Genomic DNA, 27,905 nt, shown 5'->3' on the forward strand with positions numbered 1-27,905 from the left:
CACTTCTTGCTCATGAAACCCATGCAGCAAGGCATACAAAAAAATAATTTTATTTTCTTTTATTACATCATTACATTAGTCATAATTACATGTCATTATGAAGACTGAACCTAGTTACATTTTCTTCAACAAGGGGATCATTCTTTATTTCGGTAATCCTCTTGAAGTAGGATTGAATGGACTCTCCTCTCTTTAGCTTGATGTCTTTCAACTTGTTCTTGAGAAAGAGGACTTGATTTGCATTGTTTACTTAACATCCCAACCAGCTTTTCATACATCTCCTTAGATGTTTCCAAATAAAAAATATAGGCAACCAAAGGTTTGTGAATGGAATTAACAATAATTTTCTTAGCTTTGACCTCACCTTTCTTGTACTTTGTTTTGACAACAGCAGGTGCATTTTAAGGAGGCTTCACTACTTTCCTTTGACATAGTCCATAGCATCATTATCTTCCAAAGTCAAATCTAGAGACATCTTCCATGCATGATAGTCGGATTTGTCCTTAAGCTTGTTGTCGGATTTGAAGTATGATGTAGTTGTCATTGAGGCTAGCTCCAAATTCTTGTCCAACAACTACCCTTAGTGATTTCTTTTCTCACTTTTGCTTGGGATTTGTCTTCAACCGTGCTCTAATACCATGTTAATTTTAGATAACAATGGTATGTTGTATACTTAGCACAATTTACTTAAATGTTCCTTAGCACCCAATAACAATTTTCAATAATTTCCGGTAACAATCACATTAACCATTAATGATATTGACAGTAAATTCAAATAGAACATAAAACAAACGCAGAAGACAAGTCAAGACAAGAGGACACTAGATTTGGTGGATGCTAGGGAAAAACCCCAATGTGGGGAAAACCCTTTGATCAAATCTTCTTATTATTATTCAATAGTTCGACAGAGAGAGATAGTACAAAAGTCAAATAGACTAGCCCAATACAAAGTCAAATCAACACTGTCAAATTCTGCAGTCAATCTTCAACCCTCACCAGAAAGTCAACATTGGTCAAACAACAACAAAACACCTCCTTTGAAGCTTAGTCAAAGGTAGTCCAATTCGGCCTCCAGCAAAGGTCAAAGTCAACCCAAAACAGTCCCGACAACTTTGGTCAAACTCGGTGAAACAACAGTCCTGAAAATCCTGAATTTCCGTGCCAGAGAATGCGGCCTAGAGAAACCGAAAATTTTCCCTCAAAACCATAGTCAAATTTGGTCAAAGCAGCCTTGGTCAACGCTAGTCAACTCTGGTCAGACAGTCTAAAATTTGGTTATGTCTTAGCCCATAAATTTTGTCCTCCTAGCCGCACGTGTGAGAGAGAGAGAAGATGCCCAAGCTGTACAAACCAATCTAATGAAGAGAGAGAAGAATGTGTGAGTGAATGATGTCCAAATGAGGTGTGAGGTCTCTTCTATTTATACACTTTGTTGTGGGTGAAGAGACACATCCATTGGGCTTCTTGAGCCTACATTAAGTTGAGGCCGACCTAAACAATTTGCACATGTGAGAGAATAAATTCAAAATCACACTTTTGCTTGTCCGAATGAGATGATCTTTATATCAATCTTGGACCTCTCGAAAAGAGGAATCCAATGCAATCATCATCTCCATCAATTGAGCTGTCCCAAGGTGGAATTTGGCCCTAGTTGCCAATTTTAACAATTATGTTGGTTAATTCTAAGTTTTCAAAGTTCTAAAGCAAGTTTCAAAGAACTTCGTTTCCCTAGATCTCACCCTCGCTTGGGCCCTAGTCTCAGAGTGAGGAGTCAATGGGAGATGGAGGGTCCCTATCGTCTACTTGTACCAACTTATGGTGGAGGTTGATTTGTTAGTGCCATATTGCTATGAAAGAAGAGCTTTGCAAGGTAAATGACAATTGAAAGTAGAACTAACTAATGAGATTGCCACAAAGTAAACCCAATGGGATTGCAAAAAGAGAGAGTTAATCTAAGTGACTGCAATAAAGAGATAAATGAGACTATGGAATTAGAAAATGAAGTTAACGAAGAGCATTCAACACATTAAATTACATAAAATGTAAAATGAAATGAGAACTTAGAGTGGGTCCTTTGGAAAAGGGCTTACAAGAACTTCCCTCAAAGGGGATAGATACTCTTTCCAATCAAGTTACAAGAGATATGAATTCTCAACCCAAAAAAGCACAATGAGTTCGAGTAGATGATAAGAAGAAAGGTTAAGGAAAATCAACACTCCTTTGTTCTCAAAGAAGAGCCTATTACAACAGTGTCACAAAGGAAGAAACCTCCTTGAAAAGATTCGTAATGATTGAACAATATTCAAAGAAATTTGATGTTACCATGAAGGAATTTCAATGGCCTTTTGGGCTGCTTGTTTGGATGCACCAAATAAAGTTCAAATGCTGCCCCTTCTTGGAAAGTGTGCCAATAAAATTCTGCTTTCAAGACAATGAAGTCTTACTCAAGAGGAAGCCCCAAAACTGTGTCTAAAGGGGGTTTAAAGTTTGCCCATAGGCTGCAAAAAAATGAGTCTTTGAAGTGAGGTGAAGTCTTCCCAAAAGAGCAGTCCCAAAGGCTGTCTTCTTCCGCTCAAAAGGTGGCCCAAAAATCTGCTTTGAAAGAGGCTTAAAGTCTGCCGAAGGCTGGACTGCAATTCTGCCTTGAAAGAGAGTCTAGGTCTGCCTAAAAGGACAGACCTTAAACTGTCTATCACTGCCCCAGGAGGTCTGCGAAAAAAGGACAGTCTACAAATTTGACGAATAGTACTAATGATCAGCCTTCAGAGGTAGCACAGGCTGCCTTGATTTTCTTCCAAAAAGACAGCAAACATGGGTGTATCAGTTAGCAAATAAACTCACAAATGAAACAACAAAAATCTAGTATAACCTAAGAGCATCTAGCCCAAGAAAATAACACAGATTTAGATGATTAAAAATTTATTCCAAGTTTTCTCAAAGGGAACAAGCAAACTTGTTTCCCTTAGAGCAAGAAAAGCCACTGTTGGGACAGTGGTCTAATCTTGAGCCTAGCGCTTTGATATTCAATGATGAACCAAAACAAGTAACCAAGAAATAAATTTGAGACTTGATAATGGAGAGAAGCAAATCTTGGGGGGCCTTAAAGCCCTCTTTGGTTGATCCTCTGGAAAACTTGGATGGCCTTTGTCAACTTTGGATTGAGGCTTCTTAGCTCTCTTGGAGATGGATTGTTTAGCCGAAAACTTCACCACCTTCAAGCATGTAAGGCACCTTGCAACACTAAACCACAACACTTGGAAAACGATGATTAGCAAACCTTTGAGAGTTTGCTCATATAATGGCAAGGATGGGCTTATTGTTCAACCAAGAGCACATACGCCTAAACCAAGCCTAGGATATGAGCAAATGTCAAAGAAGAGATCCAAATAATTGGATTCCTCTCCCGTAGGAAATAGTGCCCCTATGGGCTAGGATACCAAAACAAATAGCTTGCAGGCAAATAAATAAATCATGAACATAAACACATCAACCATTGGAAAGATACCAGATGTTACCTTCCAAAAGCGAAGCAAAAGTCCACAACCCAAGTGAATTGACCTCCAATATCTTGATATTATCAATCAACTAATGAGAATACAAATGAGCAGAGTTTAACCAAGCACTATGCTTCCAACCATGAACAAATGAGAGCCCAGAGGGTTGCTTTATACAAGTTTGGGAGCAAATCCCAATGAAAACCAAAACAAGTGGCATGATAGGTGTGAATCCCAATGTGAGGTCAAAAACAAGACAAACATACCATAAAATCCCATACATGTGGGAATAAATGCTATAATAGTATGACACCACCTTCCAAATGAGCTCAATCAGCCCTCAAAATGCGAGGTAAGTGCTAATGATTGCTCCATACTCCAAGAAGTGCCTCATGGATCATGTGCAAGCCATCAAAAGTTTCTCCATGTCAAAACATCATGCCCAAAGTGCCCTACGTCACCCTCAAAAGAGGAAAAGGGGTGACATGGCATCAAATATCTCAAGTGTTGGGGCTCCAAGGTGATGTACAAGCCCTCCCTTGCCATCTCAAGGATGACCATCATCATCTAGGCTTTGCATTAAGTGATTTCCCATCAAATAGTGTCAAGGCCGACTTGGGGGCACCTTGGGTCCATTGGGCACATGATCAATATCTCGAACACTAAGCATCATGGGCTGAACATCTCAACCTTTGGGGGTCCCTTCGGCTGTCAAGCATCATGTGAAGCCTTTAAATAACCGAATGCTCTGCTCTGGGTAGGCAACGTTGCACCATCAAACTCAATCCCTCTCTCTACACTATGTAGTACGACTTCTATTGCACTATTGAAACAGTGGGACAATCACCTTAATAAGCCTTTGTTGCTATGATCTAGACCACTTGGAAAAACCTCAAGGTCAAGTGTAAATAAACAATTGTTAGGTAACTAAAACTATAGATGCATCATTGTGGACCACACTTATGGTTAGGGGCATGACTAATACTTCACATACAAGTTTTTGTCTCTTATGTTTGGGATGGCTAGATGGATAACTTTATTAGATATTTCCAACCCCCAAGAGGAAGTGACCGGTCCCAGGTCAACCATTAGTCCATAGGTGCAAGTGTAGATGGTGGCAATGGAGTGGGCAAGACTTCAAGGCTAGGTGCCATAGCTAAGTGACCAACTAACAATGGTCCAATATCTTAGTTATATAGATGTAAGGAGGGAGCAGTTGTGGAGGCATGAGTTGCCCTTTTCGTCAACGTGTTTTCTCCACCCCTCTGGTGCGCTTTTTTATTCTTTATGATAATTCTTTGATATGGGTACATAGCTTAGGAGCCCAAGCTTGCATTTGTGATATTTAACATTTACTCCTCCTTAAGGTGAGGCAATTTATTGCTCGTCAGGGTTGGGACAATATGATGCTCCTTTTTATGTGTGGAGCATCAAGTGCTCTAGGAACTGGGTGATAGCTAATGAAGGGGGTAGAGCTCATGCTAGGATTTTTTTTCCACACATTAATTTAGTCCCATCCATCTTTTGCATCTTTCCTTTTTCTTTCTGTGTGGCTTTCTTTTCTTTTATCCTTCTTTTAATTGCATCAACCTCCAGGGCAATGTTTTCTGTCCCAGACCCAAGGATGAGGATGAGAGAGTGCCAATCCCCATGACCAATGACCACCTGCCCTATGAATGGATGTGGAATAGAGGGAATAATGGAGAGTATCAAGTGTGGAATATCAAAAACATGCTACTTCAGTTAGAACCTCCCTAGTAGTGTTCTTTTTATAACCCTAAGGCCTTAGAGGAGGTCCTACTAGACTAGGATCAAGGATTAACTACCCAGGTGAAGTGAGGGAACAAGAATACAATCAATCATTTGGATCACCCCTTGATTAATATTAGTGTGCCCTAAACAATAAGCGAAAGCACATGATTACAAAATGGTAAAAGTACTTGCTGTTGAAAATTGGTAGCTACGGTCGATATTTTGATTGGCAAAAACAAAGGAGAAATTATGTATTTTCTTGTTGACTAAGTCGGCCTCGTTTTCTCAAGTTGGGTCCACTCATTGAAAGGGTTTGACCCCAAGGTCAAAACCCTCCTAGCACAAATATAAATTGGAGTTCGATTGACCTCATTTGGCATCCATGTCAATCTATTCATTTCAATCTTAAATAATAAGAATAGTCGACATGTGCGGGGAGAAGAAGAAGAAGATTCATTTTGCATTGACCAACTATTTGACTTCTGTTTGACCAACGTTGCCTTGGGATTTTCTGTTGATGTTTGACTGAGCTTTTAACTAATCTTGGAGGTTGAGTTTATCTGTGGTTCTGTTGTAGTGGCTACAACCACTCTCCAAAATTTTGGCTCACATGCAAATTTCGGAGCCTACCTTCGATCCTGCGATCGATTATCCTTGGTCGCTTATTGGTAAGCTGATGATTTCAAGCTCCCCTCCTTGATCCTAAGAGTTGTCCGCGTTCTCATCTTTATACAGCATGTGTCATTTTCAGGCATAGGGGTTGTTGTTTGTCATGCAAAGGGAATGTTGTTTTGCTTCAAGGGAAAGCATGTGCGCATGAGTGGTTGTCATCACATAGACATGTTTCACACTCACTTCACGCACTCTTGTCATGAAGGTTGTTGCATCAAGCAAAGTATGTCTTATGCATTTTGGATGGTCTACGTTGTGTCACTAAGTGTCCGTGTGTGATCACAATCAAGTCTTAGCAATGTTTACATATGTTTCACTGATCTCACACTTGGCCATTTTCTTGAGCAACCTAGTCTCATCAAGCTTCCCGGAACTGTGCACTTTTCTTCTTCAACCATCAAGATTCCTCCCTTGCCTGTTGAAACCCCGTAGTGCGCAGAGACACCAACCTCCCTTGCCTGTTGAAATCTTGCAGCCTGCAGAGACCCTAGCCAACACTGCTCTCCAGAATTGTGCAGAGCAGTCCAGTTGAACTGCATTTAGAAATTGCGCAGAGGTGTCCTCCCAGGACCCCCATCCCGCAGCAGTGTCCTGTGCCTCAAAACTACGCAATGTTGTCCAAGCTGCCATGTCTATCTTGCATGCAGAAACTACGCAGACGGGCCTCCCAGGGCCTCATTTCGACAGCAGTCACTGTCCGCTAAAGTTGCGCAGATCTACCTCTCAGTGACTACACGAAAAGGTGACATGCTGAAATCGTTTCCAAGGAGTTGTGGAGAAGGACCAAGGAACCAAGTAATGGAAAAAATTGGGACCGCATGCAAACTCCGTCAGATGCATGATCATCTTGAGGGTAAGTATGGTAAGTAAAGAACACCTTTCGAAGCACACATCTAAGTTGAGTGTGCAGGACTACTTGTCATTGTCATATCATTCTGTCCTCAGTAACATGCATGTGCGCAAACACGAAAAGTTATTTTACGTGTTTCTTCTACATATCTTGCTTCCTTTTCACTTGTTCGACCAACTGTCGTCTTCAACATGTTGATTGCTATGTCATTTTTGCGACCTCGTTCTAGTGATGTTGAAGGTTGTGTTTGAGTTGTGTTCGCTATGTAAACATCTATCGCACTCACACACAATGTTGTATGCACTATCGCGCAAGTGTCGTGGTGGTTGTTCGACGATCTATCACAAGTGTCTCGCTTGTCGCTCGCATCGTCAATCAGTCACATTGAGTATATGTTGTCTTGATGGTTTGAGGTGTCTTGTTGTCGAGTCATGTTGAGTGTGTGTTCGCAAGGTAAGTAAAGAACACCTTTCGAAGTACACCTCTAAGTTGAGTTTGCAGGACTGCTTGTCATTGTCATATCATTCTGTCCTCAGTAACATGCATGTGCGCAAACACGAAAAGTTATTTTACGTGTTTCTTCTACATATCTTGCTTCCTTTTCACTTGTTCGACCAACTGTTGTCTTCGACATGTTGATTGCTATGTCATTTTTGTGACCTCGTTCTGGTGATGTTGAAGGTTGTGTTTGAGTTGTGTTCGCTATGTAAACATCTATCGCACTCACACTCAATGTTGTATGCACTATCGCGCAAGTGTTGTGGTGGTTGTTCGACGATCTATCACAAGTGTCTCGCTTGTCGCTCGCATCGTCAATCAGTCACATTGAGTATATGTTGTCTTGATGGTTTGAGGTGTCTTGTTGTCGAGTCATGTTGAGTGTGTGTTCGCAAGGTCGTGTATACATGTTGATTTGGGGTAGCATCGAATGTGCTCTAGCCATGAAAATTGGCGGAGAGGCTAAAGCACATGAGATCTCCAAGACCCAGAAATGGTTTGGGCAGATTCTAACCGGTTTGGGAGATATTAAAATAATTAATATTTTTAATGGAATTCCTAAGTCTAAACTTAGGAAAAATAAATTATTAATGGGTGTTAATATAAAACTGGGCTAGAAGGTTCCAAAAGTCATGGATCAAGCCAAATCTAATCTTAGCCGTTGATTAGAGATGTAATCTCGGCCATTGAAGGCCAACATGTAATCTCGGCCGTTGAAGGCCAACATGAAAAGTATAAGAGGAGGCTTGAGGGTCAGTTGGAAGACACACCAGAGTGATTAGTTATTCGATTTTCTAGAGCAGGGTTGCTAAGCAAAGTTTAATCAGTGATTAGCAACGAGGGGTAGTGAGTACTGGACAGAGAGGCAGAGACAGTGCCGAGAGAGTAGCGCAGAGGCAGAGAGCGAGAGGCAGCAGCTCGAGCAAGGCACGCAGAGCCCAACAAAGACAACGCATAGGCTAGAGGGACTTCATCATCCATGCAGAGAGTAACTGGAGTGATGCAGAGGGTCCTAGAGGCTGCACAGTGCCTCAGAGGGCTGACGCAGAGGCCAAAAGGGCCAGCGTAGTGCTTCAGAGTCGCTGGAGAGGGTTTCGTGGGACAAGTTTTCTGAATACCTGTTTCCGAATAGAGAGGTATTGTTGCCAGTTATTTTTCTTTGTCGGGTGAGCCAGTTTGGCACACAGTTGTACTCACAGAAATACTACATAATAATAAACCCTTAGAATAACTGCACCAGTTTTCCCGCATTGGGTTTTTCCGGGGACATTTGTCCAAAAATAACTGTCACTTGTGTGTTTGTTTTCTTTCAGCTGATGATCTGTAGATGTTGAGACCTTATTGTGTTTACTTCGTTATTTATATGTTTTAAATAACTTGTTCGAATTTAACAAGTAGAAGAAATAAACCAGTAGAATACAGATTAAATTTCTAACGGATAGACTTAGAAATTTCCACATGGTATCAGAGCGTGGTTGTAGATCTCAGGAGAGATGAAGGCATCAACTAAGTAGAGCATTTGTAGCAGAATCAGCTGTCCCAAGTGACAAAAGTTGATCCTGGCAAAAGCGACGGAAGAAGGGTTGACGCTGAGGGACTGCGTCATCAATCTGGGCCAGAGAGAGGCCAACACAGAGGCTAGGGAGGGCAGAAAGAGGCTCACGCAGAGACTAGAAGGGTTGACGTAGTTGGCTGAGGGAGCTGTTTTGCTAGTGCTGGGATTGCGTAGAGCCTAGAGGCTTAGTCCTTCAGTTGCTGGGGCATAGGAAGATGTGGGCAGTTTGCGGGAGCGAAGATGGTCGGGTACTGTGGTCAGAACCATACAGAACAATGCAAAACCAAGATAGAGGGCGCTGCTACGAGGCGGATTTCTAGCTAAAAACTCTGGATTAGTGTTGTAGGTACATAAAAGATCGAAGAGGATGCAACTCTGGCATCTGCGGGAAAGCAGGAGAAGAGGAAGAAGGATCTCTCCAAGGTCAAGTGCTTCCACCGTGGGGAACTGGGTCATTATGCGAACCAGTGTCCGAGGAAGAAGAACAAGGGAGAGGCGTCTAACTCCAAGGCAACACTAGCGAAGGCAAAAAAGGAGGTAGAGGAGGTTGGCGATTGTGCCATTAGTGCTCATGTACCTCTAGAGAAGAAGTGGGGAGACATCGAGCTGTAGTCAGGAGGACTACAGGTGATGAGGGGCTGGATCGTTGAGGTACCCAACCTCTTGGATTAGACCTTCCTACAGGAGCCCCGAAGAGAGAGTAGCAGGATTCGCAGATGTCGGTAGACACGGATGCAGATGAAATGACAGAGAGTGCTACAGTGTAGGAGTCCCTGGGCAATGCGAGGCTAGCAGGCTGCAACAATGCGAGAGGCACGAAGAGTGTTGCAACGGTGCAGGATGGCACAGAGAGGTTTGCAGCAATGCTAGATGCAGGGAGTTGTTGCAGCAACGCAGAGGTCAGTAGAGGGAGCACTTGTTAGAGGCAGAGAGAGCTTTAGCATCGGGAGCGTCTCTAGCTTGACAGGGATGTAAGAAGTTGGGAGGATCAGTTACTTACTTCTCAGTAACTGAGTTGCAGTGCAATAACGGTTAGTAGTAGCACGATGCAGCATGATGAGAGGGGGTTGCAGTGTAGATGCATTGTTGGGAGAAAGGACCAACAACAAAGCCATCAACAACAGTATAGGTTGCAACAGTGCAGAGGATGTTGGGCAGGGAGGCCTAGCATCAACACAGGTACCGGTGCCGTATAATCAGAGTGATGCTCAGTGTGGAGTATTACTAGAGCATAGTCCTTGCTAAGAGGGAGTGTTGATTTGGGGTAGCATCGAATGTGCTCTAGCCATGAATATTGGCGGAGAGGCTAAAGCACATGAGATCTCCAAGACCCAGAATGGTTTGGGCAGATTCTAACTGGTTTGAGAGATATTAAAATAATTAATATTTTTAATGGAGTTCCTGAGTCTAAACTTAGGAAAAATAAAATATTAATGGGTATTAATATACCACTGGGTTAGAAGGTCCCTAAAGTCATGGATCAAGCCAATTCTAATCTTAGTCGTTGATTAGAGATGTAATCTCGACTGTTGAAGGACGAACAAGAAAAGTATAAGAGGAGGCTTGAGGGTCAGTTGGAAGACACACCAAAGTGATTAGTCAGTCGATTTGCTAGAGCGGGGTTGCTAAGCAAAGTCGAATCAGTGATCAACAACGAGGGGCAGTGAGTACTGGACAAAGAGGCAAAGACAGTGCCGAGAGACCAGCGCAGAGGCAAAGAGCAAGAAGCAGCAGCTAGAGCAGGGTACGCAGAGCCTAATAGAGACAACGCAGAGGCCAGAGGGACTGCGTCATCCAAGTAGAGAGCAACTGGAGTGACGTAGAGGCTCCCAGAGGCTGGACAGTGCCTCAGAGGGCTGACGCAGAGGCCAGAAGGGTCAGTGCAGTGCTTCAGAGTCGCTAGAGAGGGTTTCATGGGATAGGTTGTCTGAATACCTGTTTCCGAACAGAGAGGTATTGCTGCAAGTGAATTTTCTTTGTCGGGTGAGCCAGTTTGGCACCCAGTTGTACTCAAGGAAATACTGCATAATAATAAACCCTCAGAATAGCTACACTGGTTTTCCCGCATTGGGTTTTTCCGGGGACATTTGTCCAAAAATAACGGTTTCACTTGTGTGTTTGTTTTCTTTCAGCTGATGATCTGTAGATGTTGAGACTGTATTGTGTTTATTTCTTTATTTATATGTTTTAAATAACTTGTTCGAATTTAACAAGTAGAAGAAATAAACCAGAAGAATACAGATTGAATTTCTAATGGATAAACTTAGAAATTTCAACAATGCACAAATTCACTTGCTCACACACTTAGTCATTTTGTTAAAATTCTGATGACCAAATCACCCTCCAATAACTGAAACTTTGCTGAGCTACATTGTGCTCTTTCAACTCTCAGTGATCATGTACTGTTGCCCAAAATTGCACAGAGCTTGAGGCTGCCTCCCAAGCAGTTTGCATTGCGCAATCCTGGAATTGACCCGACTGACTGTTACCCAGAACAACGCAGAAGTTGCTCAGCAAGTCATCCAAAATTGCGCTGCCCGCAAGCACATCAACCTAGCCTTCAATAGGTCAACTAGAGAGTTTGACCGGGCAGTGACCCCAGGCCTCACTCCAAAAAAATTGCGTAGAAGCTACCAAGCATACCCGCTTCGGCTGACTGAAGAAACTACGCAGACATGTTGGATAGACACCTATTGCCTGTCACTGCACTGCCCTAAAAAATTGCGCAGTTTTTCCAACCAGTCACCCTTGTCAGCCGACCTGTTGCTCATCCTGAAAACTGCGTAGCTTTAAGGAGTAGTCTCCCAGCTGCCCAACATTCCTCTCAACTAAGAAACTGCTCAGGGATGTCCAGTAGGCCAGCCTCCCAGCTCTTGTAGTTGTTGCCCGCAGCCTCCCGTAGCCCGCTACTAGCTCCCCAGAAAAATTGCGCAATCGTTGTGAGTAGCCTCCCATAGCCCGCTGCCAGCTCCCTGGAGAAATTGCGCAGTCTTTGCTGCCAGTCTCCCCCTGCTGCCTGCACTGTCTCCTTGAAAGAATTGCGCATATTTGCCCTCCAACTGAGCCAAATCTCGTAGATAGTCACTGTTGATCCGGATTGCCCATCTTAGCCTCCTAGTGACCTCTGCGCAATTTTCATGAATAGTGCCCGGAGCTTGCATCCCAGCTTGAAATTTGCCTTGCGTAGTTTTAGAGCCTTGTCGTCTCTCTCGGTCACCTGCATCTGAAAGCGAACGAGAATGCATCATGGCAGGCTAGGAGATTTTTGGATTTGATGTCGTCTCGTTGTGAATGATTGCAGATACAGGTACATGGATGAGAAATGACGGGACGATGAACATGATGAACAAGGGGCACATGCGAGGAGATTGTTTGGCGAACGAAAGAACAAAGACAAGGAATGCATGCGAGGAGATTTGTTCGTGAACGGACGAACATATGAAGCATGCCAAAGTACAAGTGAAGGAGTGATGTGCACATGCAACATCAAGTGAACACCAAGACCATCGAAGACTCTGCACACCTTTCCATGCGGAGGTGAAGCTATGATACACCTAGAGCACATCCATCACTCAGCAGCATTGCAGCTTGACATGCACAGTGTATCTGTTAGAAAATTAATCTATATTCTGCTGGTTTATTTATTCTACTTGTAAATTTTGAACAAGTTATTTAAAACATTTAATCACCGAAATAAACACAATACAGTCACAACATGTACAGATCATCAAATGTCCCCGGAAAAACCCAATACGGGAAAACCGGTGCAACTATTTTGAGGGTTATATTATTATGCAGTCTTTCTGAGTACAACTGGGTGCCTAACTGGCTCACTCGGCAGAGAAAAATATACGGCAACAATAACTCTATATTCGGAAACAGTTATTCAGAAAACCTGTCCCACGAAATTCTCTCCGGCACAACTGAAGCTCAGCGTTGGCCCTTCTGGTGTCTACGTCAGCCTCCTGCTGACCTGCGTCAGCCCAGGACTTTCTGCGTCAACCCTTTGACGCTTTGCGCAGCCTCTGGGACCCTCTGCGTCACTTCCTCTACCCTCTGCGTGGATGACGCAATCCCTCTGGGCTTTGCGTTGCCTTTGCTGGGCTTTGCGTAGCCTGGACTGGCTGCTGATCTCGCTCTCTCTGCTTCCGCGCTGGTCTCCCAGTATTGTCTCTGCCTCTCTGCCCCTCACTGTTGATTATTGATTCAACTTTGCTTAGCAACCCCGCTCTAGAAAAATGAATGACTGATCACTCTGGTGTGTTCTCCAACTGACCCTCAAGCCTCTTCTTATACTTTTCTCATTGGTTTTTCAACAACCGAGATTAAATCTCTAATCAACAGCTAAGATTATATTTGGCTTGATCCATGACTTTTGGAACCTTCTAACTTAGGAACTCCATTAAAAATATTAATTATTTTAATATCTTCCAAACCGGGTGCAATCTGTCCAAACCATTTCTGGGTTTTGGAGATCTCATGTGCTTTAGCCTCTCCACCAATTTTCATGGCTAGAGCACATCCGATGCTATCCCAAATCAACACTCCCTCTTAGCAAGGACTGTGTTCTAGTAATACTCCTCACTAAGCATCACATTGATTATCCGGCACCGGTACCTGTGCTGATCTTAGGCTTACCTGCCCAACTTCCTCTGCATTGCTGCATCTTGTACTGCTGCCCATGGCCCTGCCATTGCTGCATCCGTACGATAGCTCCCTCTGCATCTGTGCTGTTGTTGGTCCAACCTCCCAACACTGCATCTGAACTGCATCCCCCTCTCATCATGTTGCATCGTACTACTGCATACTGCTACTGCATTGCAACTCAGTTACTGAGAAATAAGTCACTGATCCACCCAACTTCTGACATCCCTGTCAGGCTAGAAACACTATCGTTGCTGAAGCTCTCTCTATCGCTAACAAATGCTCCCTCTACTGACCTTTGCGCTGCTACAACAACTACATGCATCTCGCACCGTTGCACACCTCTCTGTGCCATCCTGCACTGGTGCAACACTCTCCGTGCCTCTCGCATTGTTGCAGTCTACTAGCCTCGCGCCGCCCGGGGACTCCAGCACTGTAGCACTCTCTGCCGCTTCATCCGCATTCATCTCTACCTACATCCGCCAATCCTGCTACTCCTCTTCAAGGCTCCCGTAGCAAAGGTATAATCCAAGAGGTTGGGTACCTCAAGCATCCTGCCCCTCATCATCTTTAGTCCTCCTGACTACAGCTCGATGTCTCCCCACTTCTTCTCAAGTGGCACATGAGCACTCATGGCACAATCGTTATCCTCCTCGACTTCTTTCTTCGCCTTCGCTGGCGTTGTCTTCGAGTCAAAAGCCTCTCCCTTACTCTGCCTTCGAGTCAGAAGCCTCGCCCTTACTCTTCTTCTTCGGACACTGGTTCGCATAGTGACCCAGTTCTCCACAATGGAAGCACTTGACCTTGGAGAGGTCCTTCTTCTTCCTCTTCTCCTGCTTTCCCACAAATGCTAGAGCCGCATCCTGTTCCTCCTCCTTCTTGATCCTGACCCCTTTGCTGCTACTCCCTGTCTTGGTCAGTCGTCTAATCTCTTCTTGACAAAGAGTTGCCCATAGTTTTTCCCAATCTGGAAGACTCGACCTGCCCAGTATGCTCTGGACAAACGTCTCCCAATCCTCGGAGACTGCGTTAAGTGTGGTCCTTACCATCAACTCTTGATTCGATGTGGCCCCTATGGAAGGCAGTTGGTCACGGATCTCCTTCAACCGACCGAGGAAGACATCTATCTGCACTCCTTTCTGCATCTGGTATGACCTTAGCTAATTCTCTAGGAACATCTTCCTCTGCACGGAAGTATGCTGGTACAATGTTTTCAAAGTGTCCCACATCTCCTTTGCCCTTTCGTTCTCGGCAATATGTGGGACCACATGATCCTTGACTCCATCAAGGATGATACACTTTGTCTTAGCCATTGCCTCCTCGTACTTTTCATTAGCTATCGTGTCAACTGGGATAGCCATCACTCTCAAGGTGAAGTCCTTGATACGATGTCTATCTAGAATGGACAAGATCCTGGCCTTCTAGACCACAAAGTTGGACGTTCCGTCTAGCTTGTTCTGATCTCTCAGCCCATTCACGACCATCTTGCTGCTCTTTTGTCGACTCCTCCGAGTCTCTCTACTTCCCTCCTGGAAGTCCTCTGTTCGACTGCTGCTGAGTCTCTGTACTTCCCGTCTGGAAGTTCTCGGTTTGACTGCTACTGAGTCTCTATACTTCCCGTCTGGAAGTTCTCTTTTGGACTCCCTCTGAGTTGCAATTTCCCTCCTGAAAATCCTTCTGCCAACGTCAAGTTGCCCCTCTCCAATTGCTTGTGCAACTGCAACACTGATCCATATTCCTTGGCTAGAAATCCGCCTCGGCGGCAACTTTCTCTACCTTGGTCTTGCCTTGTTAGGTATTGTTCTGACCACAGTACCCCACCAGCTTCGCTCCCGCAAACTGCCCACAGCGACCTTCGCCCCAACAACTAAAGGATTGAGCCTCTTGGCTCTGTGCAATCCTGGCACCGGTAAAACAACTCCCTCAGTGAACTGTGTCAGCCTTCCTGGCCTCTGCGTGGCTCTGTGTGAACCTCTCTCTGTCCTCCTCAGCCTCTGTGCTGGCCTCTCTCTGGCCCAAACTGATGACATAGTCCCTTTGCGTCAACCCTTCCTCTGTTGCTTCTGCAAGGATCAACTACTGTCACTCAAGATAGCTGATTCTGTTGCAAATGCTCTACTTAGCCGATGCCTTCAATTCTCCTATGATTTGCAACCTGGCTCTGATACCATGTAATTTTCTAAGTCTATTCGTTAGAAATTTAATTTGTATTTTGTTAGTTTATTTCTTTTACTTGTAAATTCTGAACAAGTTATTTAAAACATTTAAACACCGAAATAAACACAATACAGTCACAACATCTACAGATCATCAACTGAAAGAAAACAAACACACAAGTGACACTGTTATTTTTGGACAAATGTCCCCGGAAAAACCCAATGCGGGAAACCGTTGCAGTTATTCTGAGGGTTATATTATTATGCAGCCTTTCTGAGTACAACTGGGTGCTTAACTGGCTCACCCGACAGAGAAAAATATATGGCAGCAATACCTCTATATTCGGAAACAGGTATTCAGAAAACCTGTCCCACGAAACCCTCTTCGGCACAACTGAAGCTCAGCGCTGCCCCTTCTGGCCTCTGTGTTAGCCTCCTGCTAACCTGCGTCAGCCCCAGGACCCTTTGTGTCATCCCTCTGAGGCACTGCGCAGCCTCTAGGACCCTCTGCGTCACTCCCTCTGCCCTCTGCGTGGATGACACAATCCCTCTGGGCTTTGTGCTGGCTCTGCTGGGATTTGCGTTTTGATTTGGGGTAGCATCGTATGTGTTCTAGCCACGTAATTTGGTGGAGAGGCTAAGGCACATGAGATCTCCAATACCGAGAAAGGGTTTGGGCAGATTCTAAACAATTTGGGAGATATTAAAATAATTAATATTTTTAATGGAGTCCCTAAGTCTAAACTTAGGGAAATTAAAATATTAATGTGAATTAATATAAAACTATGTTAGAATGGTCCAAAAGTCATGGATCAAGCCAGATCTAATCTTAGCCGTTGATTAGGGACTTAATCTCGTACGTTGATTTGTTAACAAGAAAAGTATACGAGGAGGCTTGAGGGTCACTTGGAGAACACACCAAGAGATCAAGATTTCGACATTTTGGGGCTGGGTTTGCTGAGAAAGTTGAGAAAGTGATTTGGAGTTGCAGCTGAGGGGTAGTGAATATAGAAGCAGAGAGGCAGAGATAGTGCCGGGAGGATCAGCGCAGTAGCCGGGAAAGTTGACGCAGAGGGCAGAAGCTGGAATTGCCAGGAATTGCCGGAACAGCTTGGAAAGCTAACGCAGAGGGCAGAAGCTGGAACTGCTGGAACAACTGGGGAAGCTGGTGCAAAGGGTAGAAGCCGGAACTACCGAAATTGCTGGGAAAGCTGACACAGAGGGCAGAAGCTGGAACTGCCGGGAAAGCTGATGCAGAGGGTAGAATCCAGAACCGCCTGGAACAGCCGGAACTGCTAGAACTACCGATAAAGCTGATGCAGAGGGCAAAAGAGGCTGATGCAGCCCCTAGAGGCTGACGCTGGGGTTTTTCATGGGACAGATTGGAGCTGAGGAGTTGCCAGAGTGTTTATTCGGGGTTTCAAGCAGAGCAGCTGTCTCCGAAGGAGAGGTACTACTGCCGAGATTTTTCTCTGTTGGGTGAGCCAGATTTGGCACCCAGATTGTATTTTGAAACTGCTTAATCAATCAAACCCTCAGATAGCTGCACCGGTTTTCTCGCATTGGGTTTTTCCGGGGACATTAGTCCAAAAATAACGGTGTCATTTGTGTGCTTGTTTCTGTTTTCTTTAGTTGATGATATGTAATGTGTTGAGCATGTACTTGTGTTTGTTTTCAGTATTTACATGGTAAATAACTCGTTGATTAATCAGAACAAGTAGGAAGGAATAAATCATAAAGTACATGGAGGGTTTCTAACTGCTAGACTTAGAAACTTCAACATTGCGTAGCTTGGACTGGCCGCTGCTGTCACTCTCTTTGCTTCTGCGTTGATCTCCCAGTATTGTCTCTACCTCTCTGCCTCGTACTCACTGCCCCTCGCTTCTGATCATTGATTCAACTTCGCTTAGCAAGCCCGCTCTAGCAAAATGAATGACTGATCACTCTGGTGTGTTCTCCAACTGACCCTCAAGCCCCTTCTTATACTTTCTTGTTGGTTCTTCAACGACCGAGATTAAATCTCTAATCAACGACTAAGATTAGATTTGGCTTGATCCATGACTTTTGGAACCTTCTAACCTAGTTTTATATTAATACCCATTAATATTTTATTTTTCCTAAGTTTAGACTTAGGAACTCCATTAAAAATATTAATTATTTTAATATCTCCCAAACCATGTACAATCTGTCCAGACTCCAAACCATTTCTGAGTCTTGGAGATCTCATGTGCTTTAGCCTCTCCACCAATTTTCATGGCTAAAGCACATCTGATGCTACCCCAAATCAATAGTCACGAGTCATCTTGACCACATCACTACTGTGGGCTATACTGTTGTAATCGATGTAATGTAACATGGAAGTCCAAGAGACCCACATGTAAATCTGAAGAGTCATGTAAGTCAAACAATCATGAGGGAAGTCGAACAGTCACAAGGGCCTATTTTACCCTTGGCTATAAATACCCCTCATTTGTACATGTAAAGGACTTTTCACCTTGGCTCCTCCCACATAGCCTTGAGAGTCTGTGATCTTTTCTTTGAGGAGCGAACAGTGGCTCCAACGCCCTGCTATCGGGGTTAGTGATGTAATGGTATACATATGTGTCTTGGAACTTTTGCTTAGTTCAGAAGGCTGTTAACAGGCCAACACGTTTTCACACATGTATTGTATTTGTTTGTAAGACTATTCTTTGGACGCTTGTAATGCATCTTGCTTTAACTTGTATTAAGACAGTTGAACTATTTCGATTGTTTTAGTACATATGCTATTGGAAATGTGTTGTATCAGTTGCTAACGCTGTCTCGCCCGTGTGGGCTATCTTACCGAACACTCGATAGATTCATTCTTGTAAACGTGTTATAACGCCCGTCATATTCGTGTGGACTATTCCACTGGGTGTTGTACGTGCTATCTGTTCACCTGGTGTTTGTGACTATTGCATCTGCGTGGACTACTCCATGGGACACTGTGCATGTCTTGTTGTGTTGTGTGTCTCTAGCAGAGTTGGGACTATTCCCTTTCAACCTGAGACTCACTTCCACCCTCTCCCTCTGCAATGAAAGAACTTTGACACAAGCGGCTCTAAGCACTCACCAGGGACATGAACCTCGCTGTTCAAAGACAAAGCAAACCACTATCACATGCTAACAAGCAAGAGATAAGGCATATCTTTAAGATAATGGCAAACGGGCCATCGTATTGGATGGGACTTCTACACCAAACGGTGTGAGCTCTAGTTGGGACTTCATACCGGGGAGATCCCCTGAATGTTGGCGGGTCTAGCACTGTCAACAGGTTTGTTGACTGGGTTTGACCAAAGTTATATCTTCGTTCAGGGTTGTTGACCGAGAGTTGACTGTAGGTCAGTTGTGGAACTTTGAATGACCTTTAATATGGATATTGTAGGCTGGGTTTTAGCCCTTTGACAAGTTGCCTTAGGCCGAAATTTGGCCCCTCAATTGCAAACTTTGACTTGGACCAACATTGACTAATTCTCTCTCCTTTGATTGGTTTGACTTGACATTTATTGAGGTTAGATGATTGGAATTTTGATTATAATATTTTGATGTACATTTTGATGAATTGAACTCTCTCTCATAAGAAAAGATTTTTGGGTTTTCCCATGGTTTTTGACCTAACTTTTGGTGTCCCTTGTCTAATTGTTTACTGTGATCTTTATTGCTCTATTGAAGAAGTTAATGGTTGAAATTTTTCATGTGTAACTACTTAATGATTGGAATGCTCTAAAGAAATTGAAATGTATCATTGGAAGTAGTTATCAGTTTGAAAAATTGTACTAGTCTTGATTGCACTAGAAATCAACACTTGCTAATGGATGGTCCGCCATGACTTCAAGGAGGAATGTCGAATGGAAGAAAGAAATCTGACTAGAGCATATATTTGGAGGTTCCATGGCATCATGTCAAGTGTTGGTCAATAGGGTTGATGGCTAGTTTGCTGTCCAAGGAAGAGAAATTTTTTTCCTATGGGTTACCCACTTTTTGGTGGGTGACAGTTCCCAAGAAAAAATTCATCCTTAAATGCAAATTTGCATTCTTCCTTGTTGTTTTGTTTGTTTTAATGCATATTACATGTTTGATATTTATATTATAGCAAGCATTTACTACAGTTTGGTAGTGTTGATGTCTGTAGCTTGGGCATATAGTTTTGCACAAGCCTAAGTGTCTAGGCATGTAGAAGTCGCCCACTGTGTTCTTAGGTCACTTTCTCAAGTGTGTGAATGTTGCTAATGCAACTTAGCCTAAGTTTAAACTTAGGAAAAACACATAATTATTATGTTGGTGAATTGAGCTATAAGAAAACTTAGGAAAAGTAAAGTAATTTACTTTACTTATTATGTTTAAATCTCAGTTGTTGATCTCAAGTGAGGAGAGATGTAATCTCAGCCATCAATAACTTTGGAGATGAGGATTAGGGATTTAGCTCAATGTAAAGTTATAAAAGAAAGGTTAAGTAGAGGAGAAAGACACTACCATACAACAAGATTATCCTTTGAGAGAGGAATTTTCTCAAGCGAGGAGTGTGATACTTTAATGTGCTATCTTTGAGGAAGTGCATAAGTGCAACATTGAAGATCCATATGGGCCAAGGAGATTGAAGACAAATCTAGGGCATGATCTGCTATATTAGATCTAAGGCATATTTTCTATAATTTTCTAAATTTGGCCATTATCCTGGGACAAGAGTCCAAATAAGTTTAGATTTAATAAAGAAGTGTTGATTGGGCATTGTTGAAATATGTAACTAGGTTTGGTCTTCATAATGACATATGTAATCATGATTTTATGTATTTAATGAAAAAAGGAAAATAAATTTATTATTTGTGTTCTTGAGTCATGGGTTTCATGCTCAAGGGAAAATTTATTTTTAGCTCAAGTACCCATTGAGTGCTTCTAGGTTTGTCATAAAGTCAATTGAGTCATTGTCATGTATTGAAGACCCATTTGGTCATGTTGCATATTGTAAAGAAAAATTTATTGAGTCAAAATAGAGTCAAAAGACCCTCCAAGACCTCGTCATGGCACAAAGATTAAGTTGGCCTACATGAAGGCAGAAGTGGGCCTCAAGATAGCAATTTGTACCCCTCACAAGGCTATAAATAAGAAGGAATTCGACCTCATTTGGACACTCACTCAAGCAAGTTTGATCTCCACAAGAAAGAAGTTGGAAAAGAATGAAGGAGAAGAACAAGTTCAAAGTTTTGGGCCTCTCTCTCTCTCTTTTGTTAGGGTTTCTACAATTATTGGGAAGACGAAATTTTGAAGCTGCATTGATGCTGGGAAGCTGCATCGATGCTGGGAAGCTGCATCGATGCTGGGAAGCTGCATCGAAGCTGTGAAACTGCATCAAAGCTGTGAAACTGCATCAAAGCTGTGAAGCTGCAACGTCGAAATTGTGATGCTGCAAGGTCGAAGCCATGGAGCTACCTCTAGGTTGACGCTGCTTCTAGGTCGAAGCTATGAAGCTGTTAGGTCAAAGCTGCATCGAGGTAGAAGTTGCAAAATTGTTGGTGGGGTCGAAGTTGTTGGAGAAGTTTTGCTGGAAGGTTGAAGTTTGTTGCTGGAAGCCGTTCAAGAAGGAAAAAATTGACTTGGTCTTGGAGGGTCTTGGTCAAGGGTTATAGGTCTTGGAATTCGTCAATTGAAGTTCTATAAGAAGAGAAGAATTTTGATGGGTTTTCCTCTTAGTTGGAGAGGTTTTGGCCCTGGTTGATTGCCTACATCTTGTGTCCTATTGTCTCACTGTTCTTTATGATTTGGTAGCTATTTGATGATAAAGAACACTAATAATAATAAAGGAAAGAAGTAGTTAATCAAGTAAAGTAAAAATACATCACAAGCAGTTATCAAAGTAAGAGAAATTACCTAATCTAGCTGCCCTAGATTTTTCAACATGGTATCAGAGCTAAGGTGACTTCATCAAGGAAGGGCAACACAAAGAAGGATACTCAAGAGCTGAAGTATAAAGAAATCATCTTGGAAACAAATTTAGTGATCAATGATGATAAATGTTATATATGGAATTTTGAGAGCTTGAAACTTTAAGATTGATGAATCATGAGACTTGATATGTTGTATGTCACTAACTTGAGGATGTGGTTGATGAGGATTATAACTTCTAGATGATTGATGTTATATGGTTCAATCCCTGTTTTTATGTTTTTTATATCTAATTCATCATTCTACATGCTTTTGTTGACATATGTGCAGCAAAATATATTATTATATAAAAATTAGCTCCTGATTCGCTCCCAAACCGGGAGCTTTTGAAAATGTCGCTGCCCTCTCCCACTCCCGCTCCTGCTTCCACTCCCATGTAACCTTGATCTGTCCCATAGATTATCTTTAGCCTCTTGGACGTTAAAATAATTTCTTCTTCGTCTGAACTTAATATCATTAAACTTTATGACAGATTCACCATTTGGTTCCTATAAATTACTCTTTCGAACTTTTGAATATAATTTTCCATCCCAAGGGATGCATCTTGAGATTTTTTTTAAATTAATATTGTCACTCCAATGAAAAAGTGATAAATCTCATTGAGTCCAACAGTCAAGATATCACTGTGCCTGGTCCAAGTAGTCATGGCTCCAATGGAAATTAGATCTTCCCAAAAGAACACCTTGATATACAATGTCCACAACTCGAAGTTTCGTCAAACGCATGTTTTCCCCACAAGCCAATTTTAATGTCCATGATGGCAGTTGGCTGCAGTGGGGTTCGCTTGTTTCGTTGTTTTTTTGCAATTAATGGTTGATGCTGACTTTCAGTTCAGATTCCCCAAGGATTGTTCTCAGACTCCCACTGTTCAATTGGAAATTTGGACATAATACAAGTCTTGAATTCGATTATAACTTAATAGGTTGTCTCCTTTATTGATTAGTGGCAGCCTGTTTTTTCTTTTGTTGCTTTTCTGCTGCGTTAACACATTTTGTGGCTTGTACAAATGCCAATTCAGTAAGGTGGCACTCCGTAAGTTTCATCCCCAAAATTGGTAACTGATGCTGTAAAAACGCTGCCCTGTAGGGATTGAATCAAGATTGTTAGGCTTTGCTTTGTTTTTTTCACTATAATTAAGCTCAACCATGCAGGGTTTAGAAATTACGCTAAATGCAGTCCGAATCTGTGATTTTGTTCCTAATTATATAAAACCTAGTTCAATATTTATTTCGTTTTTGGGCTTTTTTGAATTGCAATGTCTGTATTCACTCTAATGTTTGGACTGAACTTAGTTTTTTAATGTATGACAAAGTTTCTTTAAACAAAACTTTTGAAATGTCAGTGGCCGAAAACCAATTATGGTCAAAGATCTGGTAATGGGAGAAACTCTTTAAAAAAAAACATTTATGCTCAAAAACCAAATCAAGTGTGATCTGATAAAAAGTGTGGCCAGAGGCCAGAATTGGGGTTGGGCCTGATACTAATGAAATGAACAATGTTCATTTAGTAAAGAAATATCCAACCTACGAAGCATAGTCGACTGGAAATTATATAAAGCATAGACAACGGGAATCCATCTGGGATCATTAAATAATTAAAAAGATATGAAACTGAATGATATGATTATTGATGGCATATATATGCATTGACATTGACAGGTAATGAGATTGATGGGACATGTCATTGTGTTAAGTCATGTGTCAATTCATATCTATATATATATATATATTACTTGATAGTCTCTTCCCAAAATGATTAATATTTTGTTTTGTGTAGTAACACATTTCATGGCACAGAATTGGTCACAAATTTGGCTGCTGAGACCTACAGCCAAAATATACTCACCCCATTATCTTAAAATTGTTGATTCTATCTTATCTTAAGTCTATTAATACTTTAGTAAAATAAAGTGCTGTTCTTAACCAAGGATTTCATCTTTTAGCAGCAATTTTCGGTTCTTTGAATGAAATAATGTAGAGTCCTGTTTAAGAGCAGAGTATTGGTATTGTAAAGTACTGGAATGTGTTGATAATGAGTCCCTTTTCTCATGTGATACAGGAAAGGTGCTCCTACTACACCATTGATCACTATAGCGACAACAAAACTCATAGCCGAGGTGTTAGAGAGAAATGGCTTGCCTGGTGCCATTTTCACCTGCACCTGTGGTGGTGCAGAGATTGGGCAGGCGATAGCTGAAGATGGAAGAATCCCATTGGTCTCTTTCACTGGAAGCACGAAGGTAACTAGTATCACCCCGACTCTTTGGTGTCTCCTCTGGTTTGTTTCCATGTGCAGCCAATGAATTTGGCATTACAATAAATTCCAATAAGATGACATCGATCTTCAAATCTAAAGTTGATGCTGTGTTACTCTAATTATGTAAGTAGTTATTGCCAAATCTAATTATGCGTGTATATCTGTTAGATTATCTTCTTCTATTTGAAATCTAGGAGTTTAATTTGTTCTTACAAGTTACAAATAGTCGACAATTGCCTCAATTCCATTGACGGTATCCATGAAAAGATGTATGGCATGACAAGATGAACATAATACAACAACAACTTAGTGGTTAAAATCACCTGCCTTGTTAGAGCTTCTGTTTGGAAATTAGTAGAGAGTAAAGCATGAACTTGTTAGAGTCAAGTTTATGCTTGTGAAAACCCAAGGTATTATTTATTTCATGAAGTGTCAAATCAAATTTTTAATTATTATAACTAGAAATTCTATGTCAATCTTTACCTTGTAAATTTTAGGAGTTCTAAGCTAATTTATAATATTTAGCTCTCTATTTCAAAGGAAATAAGGTTTTAAAGTTGAAACCACTGCTCACTCTTCTTTCCATCTTAAAGCATCTTTTAGGGCCATCTCTTCATGTTGCTTCTTCGAAAATATTTCTGGAGGTGATATAGATATTCATTGAGATTTTTTCTCGATTATTCCTCGTGATTTTTTGCCTTTAGTCAAAATAAATGATTGACTCCCCTTTATTCAAATAATTTATTTGAATTTTTAGTTATTTCATGTGCCAAAAATATGTTGTAAATTACCATCTCCAAAATTATCTTTTTAGTGCTTCTAAAGTATAATTAATACACTCTTCTTGAATTTCTTAGCTCTTTTTTTTCAAGTTAGTTTGTTTAATACATTTGGCATATTATGACATTTATCTTTCTTTTTCTTGAAGCTGCAATTTTTTTTTTTTTAAAGTTGATCATTTATCCCTGTAATGATTGGATTAAGATTGCTTAAAACTTTTATACAATCTTATATTTCTTTTATATCTGGTTTATAAAAAGCACCATTGATTAATTTGTTTTTAACGTCACCTTAATCAATGTTGATCATAAATAAAATACTTCAAATCCCACCTTAATTTTATATCAACTTTATATAGAAATATAAAGTAATTGAAAGTATAAAAAAATTAATTTAGTTTTTAGTAGGAGAGAGATATGTAATTCCTTGACTACTTAATATGGAGTTGATAGATTGCATGTAAAGCTAATATTATTGATATTATATGATGTGCATTTCATTTTGTGTTTAGTTGCCATGTAATATTTAAAACAAAAATATATAAATAACAAAAAAATAGTGTCATCCATAAATAAAACATTTCAATGTCCATATTAAATAACATAATTTTATATCAGCTTTATATAGAGAAAAATAAAGTAGTTTAAATTTAAATTTAAATTTTCTTATATTTCACATTCCATTCTAAAGGAGATGTGTAATTTATTCAATTCTTAATATGCAGTTCATATATAATATTTGAAAAATATTAATAATAATAAAAAGTATAATGTGCTTCATAAATCAAATATTTCAATATGTATGTTGAGTAAAAGATTTTAACATAAAATATATAAATATAGAAAGAGAAAGAGTGACATAGTTCTTAATCCATTAATTGGTTCTTTTTAATTCAAGTTATGAAGGACATTTGTAATTCCTTCAATGCTTAATATGGAGTGAACATGTAACATTTAAAAATATATTAATAACAAAAATAAATAATTCAATGCGTGTATATATATATATATATATATATATAGGAGAGAAAGAGAGAGAGAGAGAGAGATGCTTTCTACTTCCAAATATGAGGGAGCATGTATTAACATTTTAATGTGGAGAATGTATATCATAAGTAAAATATTTCAATGTCAATTATTTATATATTTTATAAAACAAGCCCCATATTGATTTTTGTAGGAATTTATAGGGTAAGTTTCTTAGATAGAACACCAAAGGACACCGCTCACAAACAGATCATAGATCGGTACACCAATATTTTGACGTGGTTAAAATCCTCAAAGAGGGAAACAATGCACGACGTAAACCAACGCGGCCACTTAAGGCAATTTATTAATGAAAAAGAAAGAAAATTTAAATAAGCTTCTCTCATGAATAGTCACCTAACAAATGACCATCCACGCTCTTTAAATAGAGATCATGGACCAGTCGGGTGTTAAGCTACGGATCAAGTGTTAGTAATACCGAGGAGAGAATGAACCGTCAGATCACTTCATGTCTAAAACATATCGTGACCGTCAGATTGTAAGTTACAAAAAGTACATACTAAAGAAACACATTTTACCTAACTATACACTAGACCAAGTTGTACTTAATTATTTCCTATGTGTCGGAATATCCTAACATCCCCCCTTAAGAACAACTTGGGATAGGATTGAAGGATGTACAAAGATGACACAATAGGAGAAGGAAGGAGGCATTAGAGCCTATCCCCCCTTAGTGACAACTTCTTGAACTCCAACCATAAATTGAAGTTTAGTAAATGTCGCCTCTGTGAGAGCCTTTGTAAAGATTTCTGCAATTTGATCATCGGTTGAACAATATTGCACTTCAAGAACATGGTCATGAATGAGCTTTCTGATGAAGTGCATGTATAGTTCAATGTGTTTGCCGCGCTGATGTTGGATTCGATCTTTGCATAGTTGAATGGCACTTTGATTATCACACCAAAGTGTAGTTAGATGCTGCTGCTGAAAACCAAACTCTGACAGGATCTGATGAAGCCACATGGCTTCCTTACTAGCTTCAACAACGCCACGATACTCTACTTTTGCTGAAGAAAGAGAAATGACACTTTGTTTCTTGCAAGCCCATGTAATAGCTCCAAAACCAAGAGTGAAGACATAACCTGCCATAGACTTCCGATCATCAGGGTCACCAGCCCAATCAGAATCAACGAAACCAACCAATAGAGGAGATGCTTCTGCATTGTAATGAATCCCAAACTGAATTGTACCTCGAACATAACGAAGTATTCTTTTAGCTGCTTTCCAATGACTTTCATATGGGTTTTGCATAAATTGAGCAATAAGGCCAACAACAAAGGAAAGGTCAGGACGGGTATGGGTCAGATACAAAAATTTTCCAACAAGCTAACGGTATAAGGTAGCATCAAATTCAGGGGAAGTACAAGTGACTAGAAGTTTGGCTCTAGACGGAAAGGGAGAAGGGGCTGGCTTACAATCTTCCATGTGAAAGTGGTGTAGAAGATCACAGGCATATATGGACTAGGAAAGGGAAATAACTTCTTTGGATTACAAGACTTGAAGACCAAGAAAATAGTGCAAGTGTCCTAAGTTTGTCATTTCAAATTGCTTTTTAAGGCTAGACTTCACATGGTTTATACACTACCAGTAAGGATAAGATTATCAACATAAAGAACAAGAATGATAAGAGACTTACCCACTTTCTTGGTGTAGACAGTATTGTCAGAATGACACCTAGAAAAGCCGGTATCTAAAAGAAAGCTATCCATTTTGGCATACCAAGCCCGAGGGGCTTGCTTGAGACCATAAATGGATTTCTTAAGCCGACATACAACGCTAGAGTCTGTTTGTATAAAGGCAAGAGGTTGTTCCATATAGATTTCTTCATGCAAGTCCCCATGCAAGAAGGTGGATTTAACATCCATTTGATGGACTTCTCATTTGAAAGAGGAAACAAGGGAAAGAACAAGGCAGATAGAGTTCATTTTGGAAACATGGGAGAAGGTTTCAATATAGTCAATACCTTCAACTGGTGAAAAATCCTTAGCAACAAGACGAGCTTTATGTTTATCAACTTTTCCATCTAGTCCAAACTTGGTTCTGTAAACCCATTTGCATCTAACAAGTTTTCGTCCCTTTGGAAGAGGAACACAATCCCATGTATCGTTTTCCAATAATGAACGATATTCTTCATTCATAGCTGCGTCCCAATTTGGATGGCCTGAAGCTTTTGCAAAGGTGTCAAGATCATAATTCGCTGAAGCTTGAGCCAACAAAGAAGAGGCTCTATCGAACTGAGAA

The 27,905-nt window shown here is 41.1% G+C and overlaps 1 protein-coding gene across 1 annotated transcript in view; it reads left to right on the plus strand.

Moving 5' to 3' along the window:
* LOC149254378 (aldehyde dehydrogenase family 7 member B4-like) overlaps nt 1-27,905 on the plus strand; it is a 245,935-nt gene that overhangs the window by 177,381 nt on the left and 40,649 nt on the right. The window contains exon 9 of the mRNA XM_089454764.1: nt 23,641-23,821. Coding sequence (XP_089310890.1) covers nt 23,641-23,821 — 181 coding nt within the window. The remainder of the gene's footprint in view (nt 1-23,640; nt 23,822-27,905) is intronic.

Source organism: Pinus tabuliformis, chromosome 7 (assembly GCF_031772625.1).
Source record: "Pinus tabuliformis cultivar Carrire ecotype Pingquan chromosome 7, CPIR1, whole genome shotgun sequence".
Taxonomy (NCBI): Eukaryota; Viridiplantae; Streptophyta; class Pinopsida; order Pinales; family Pinaceae; genus Pinus; species Pinus tabuliformis.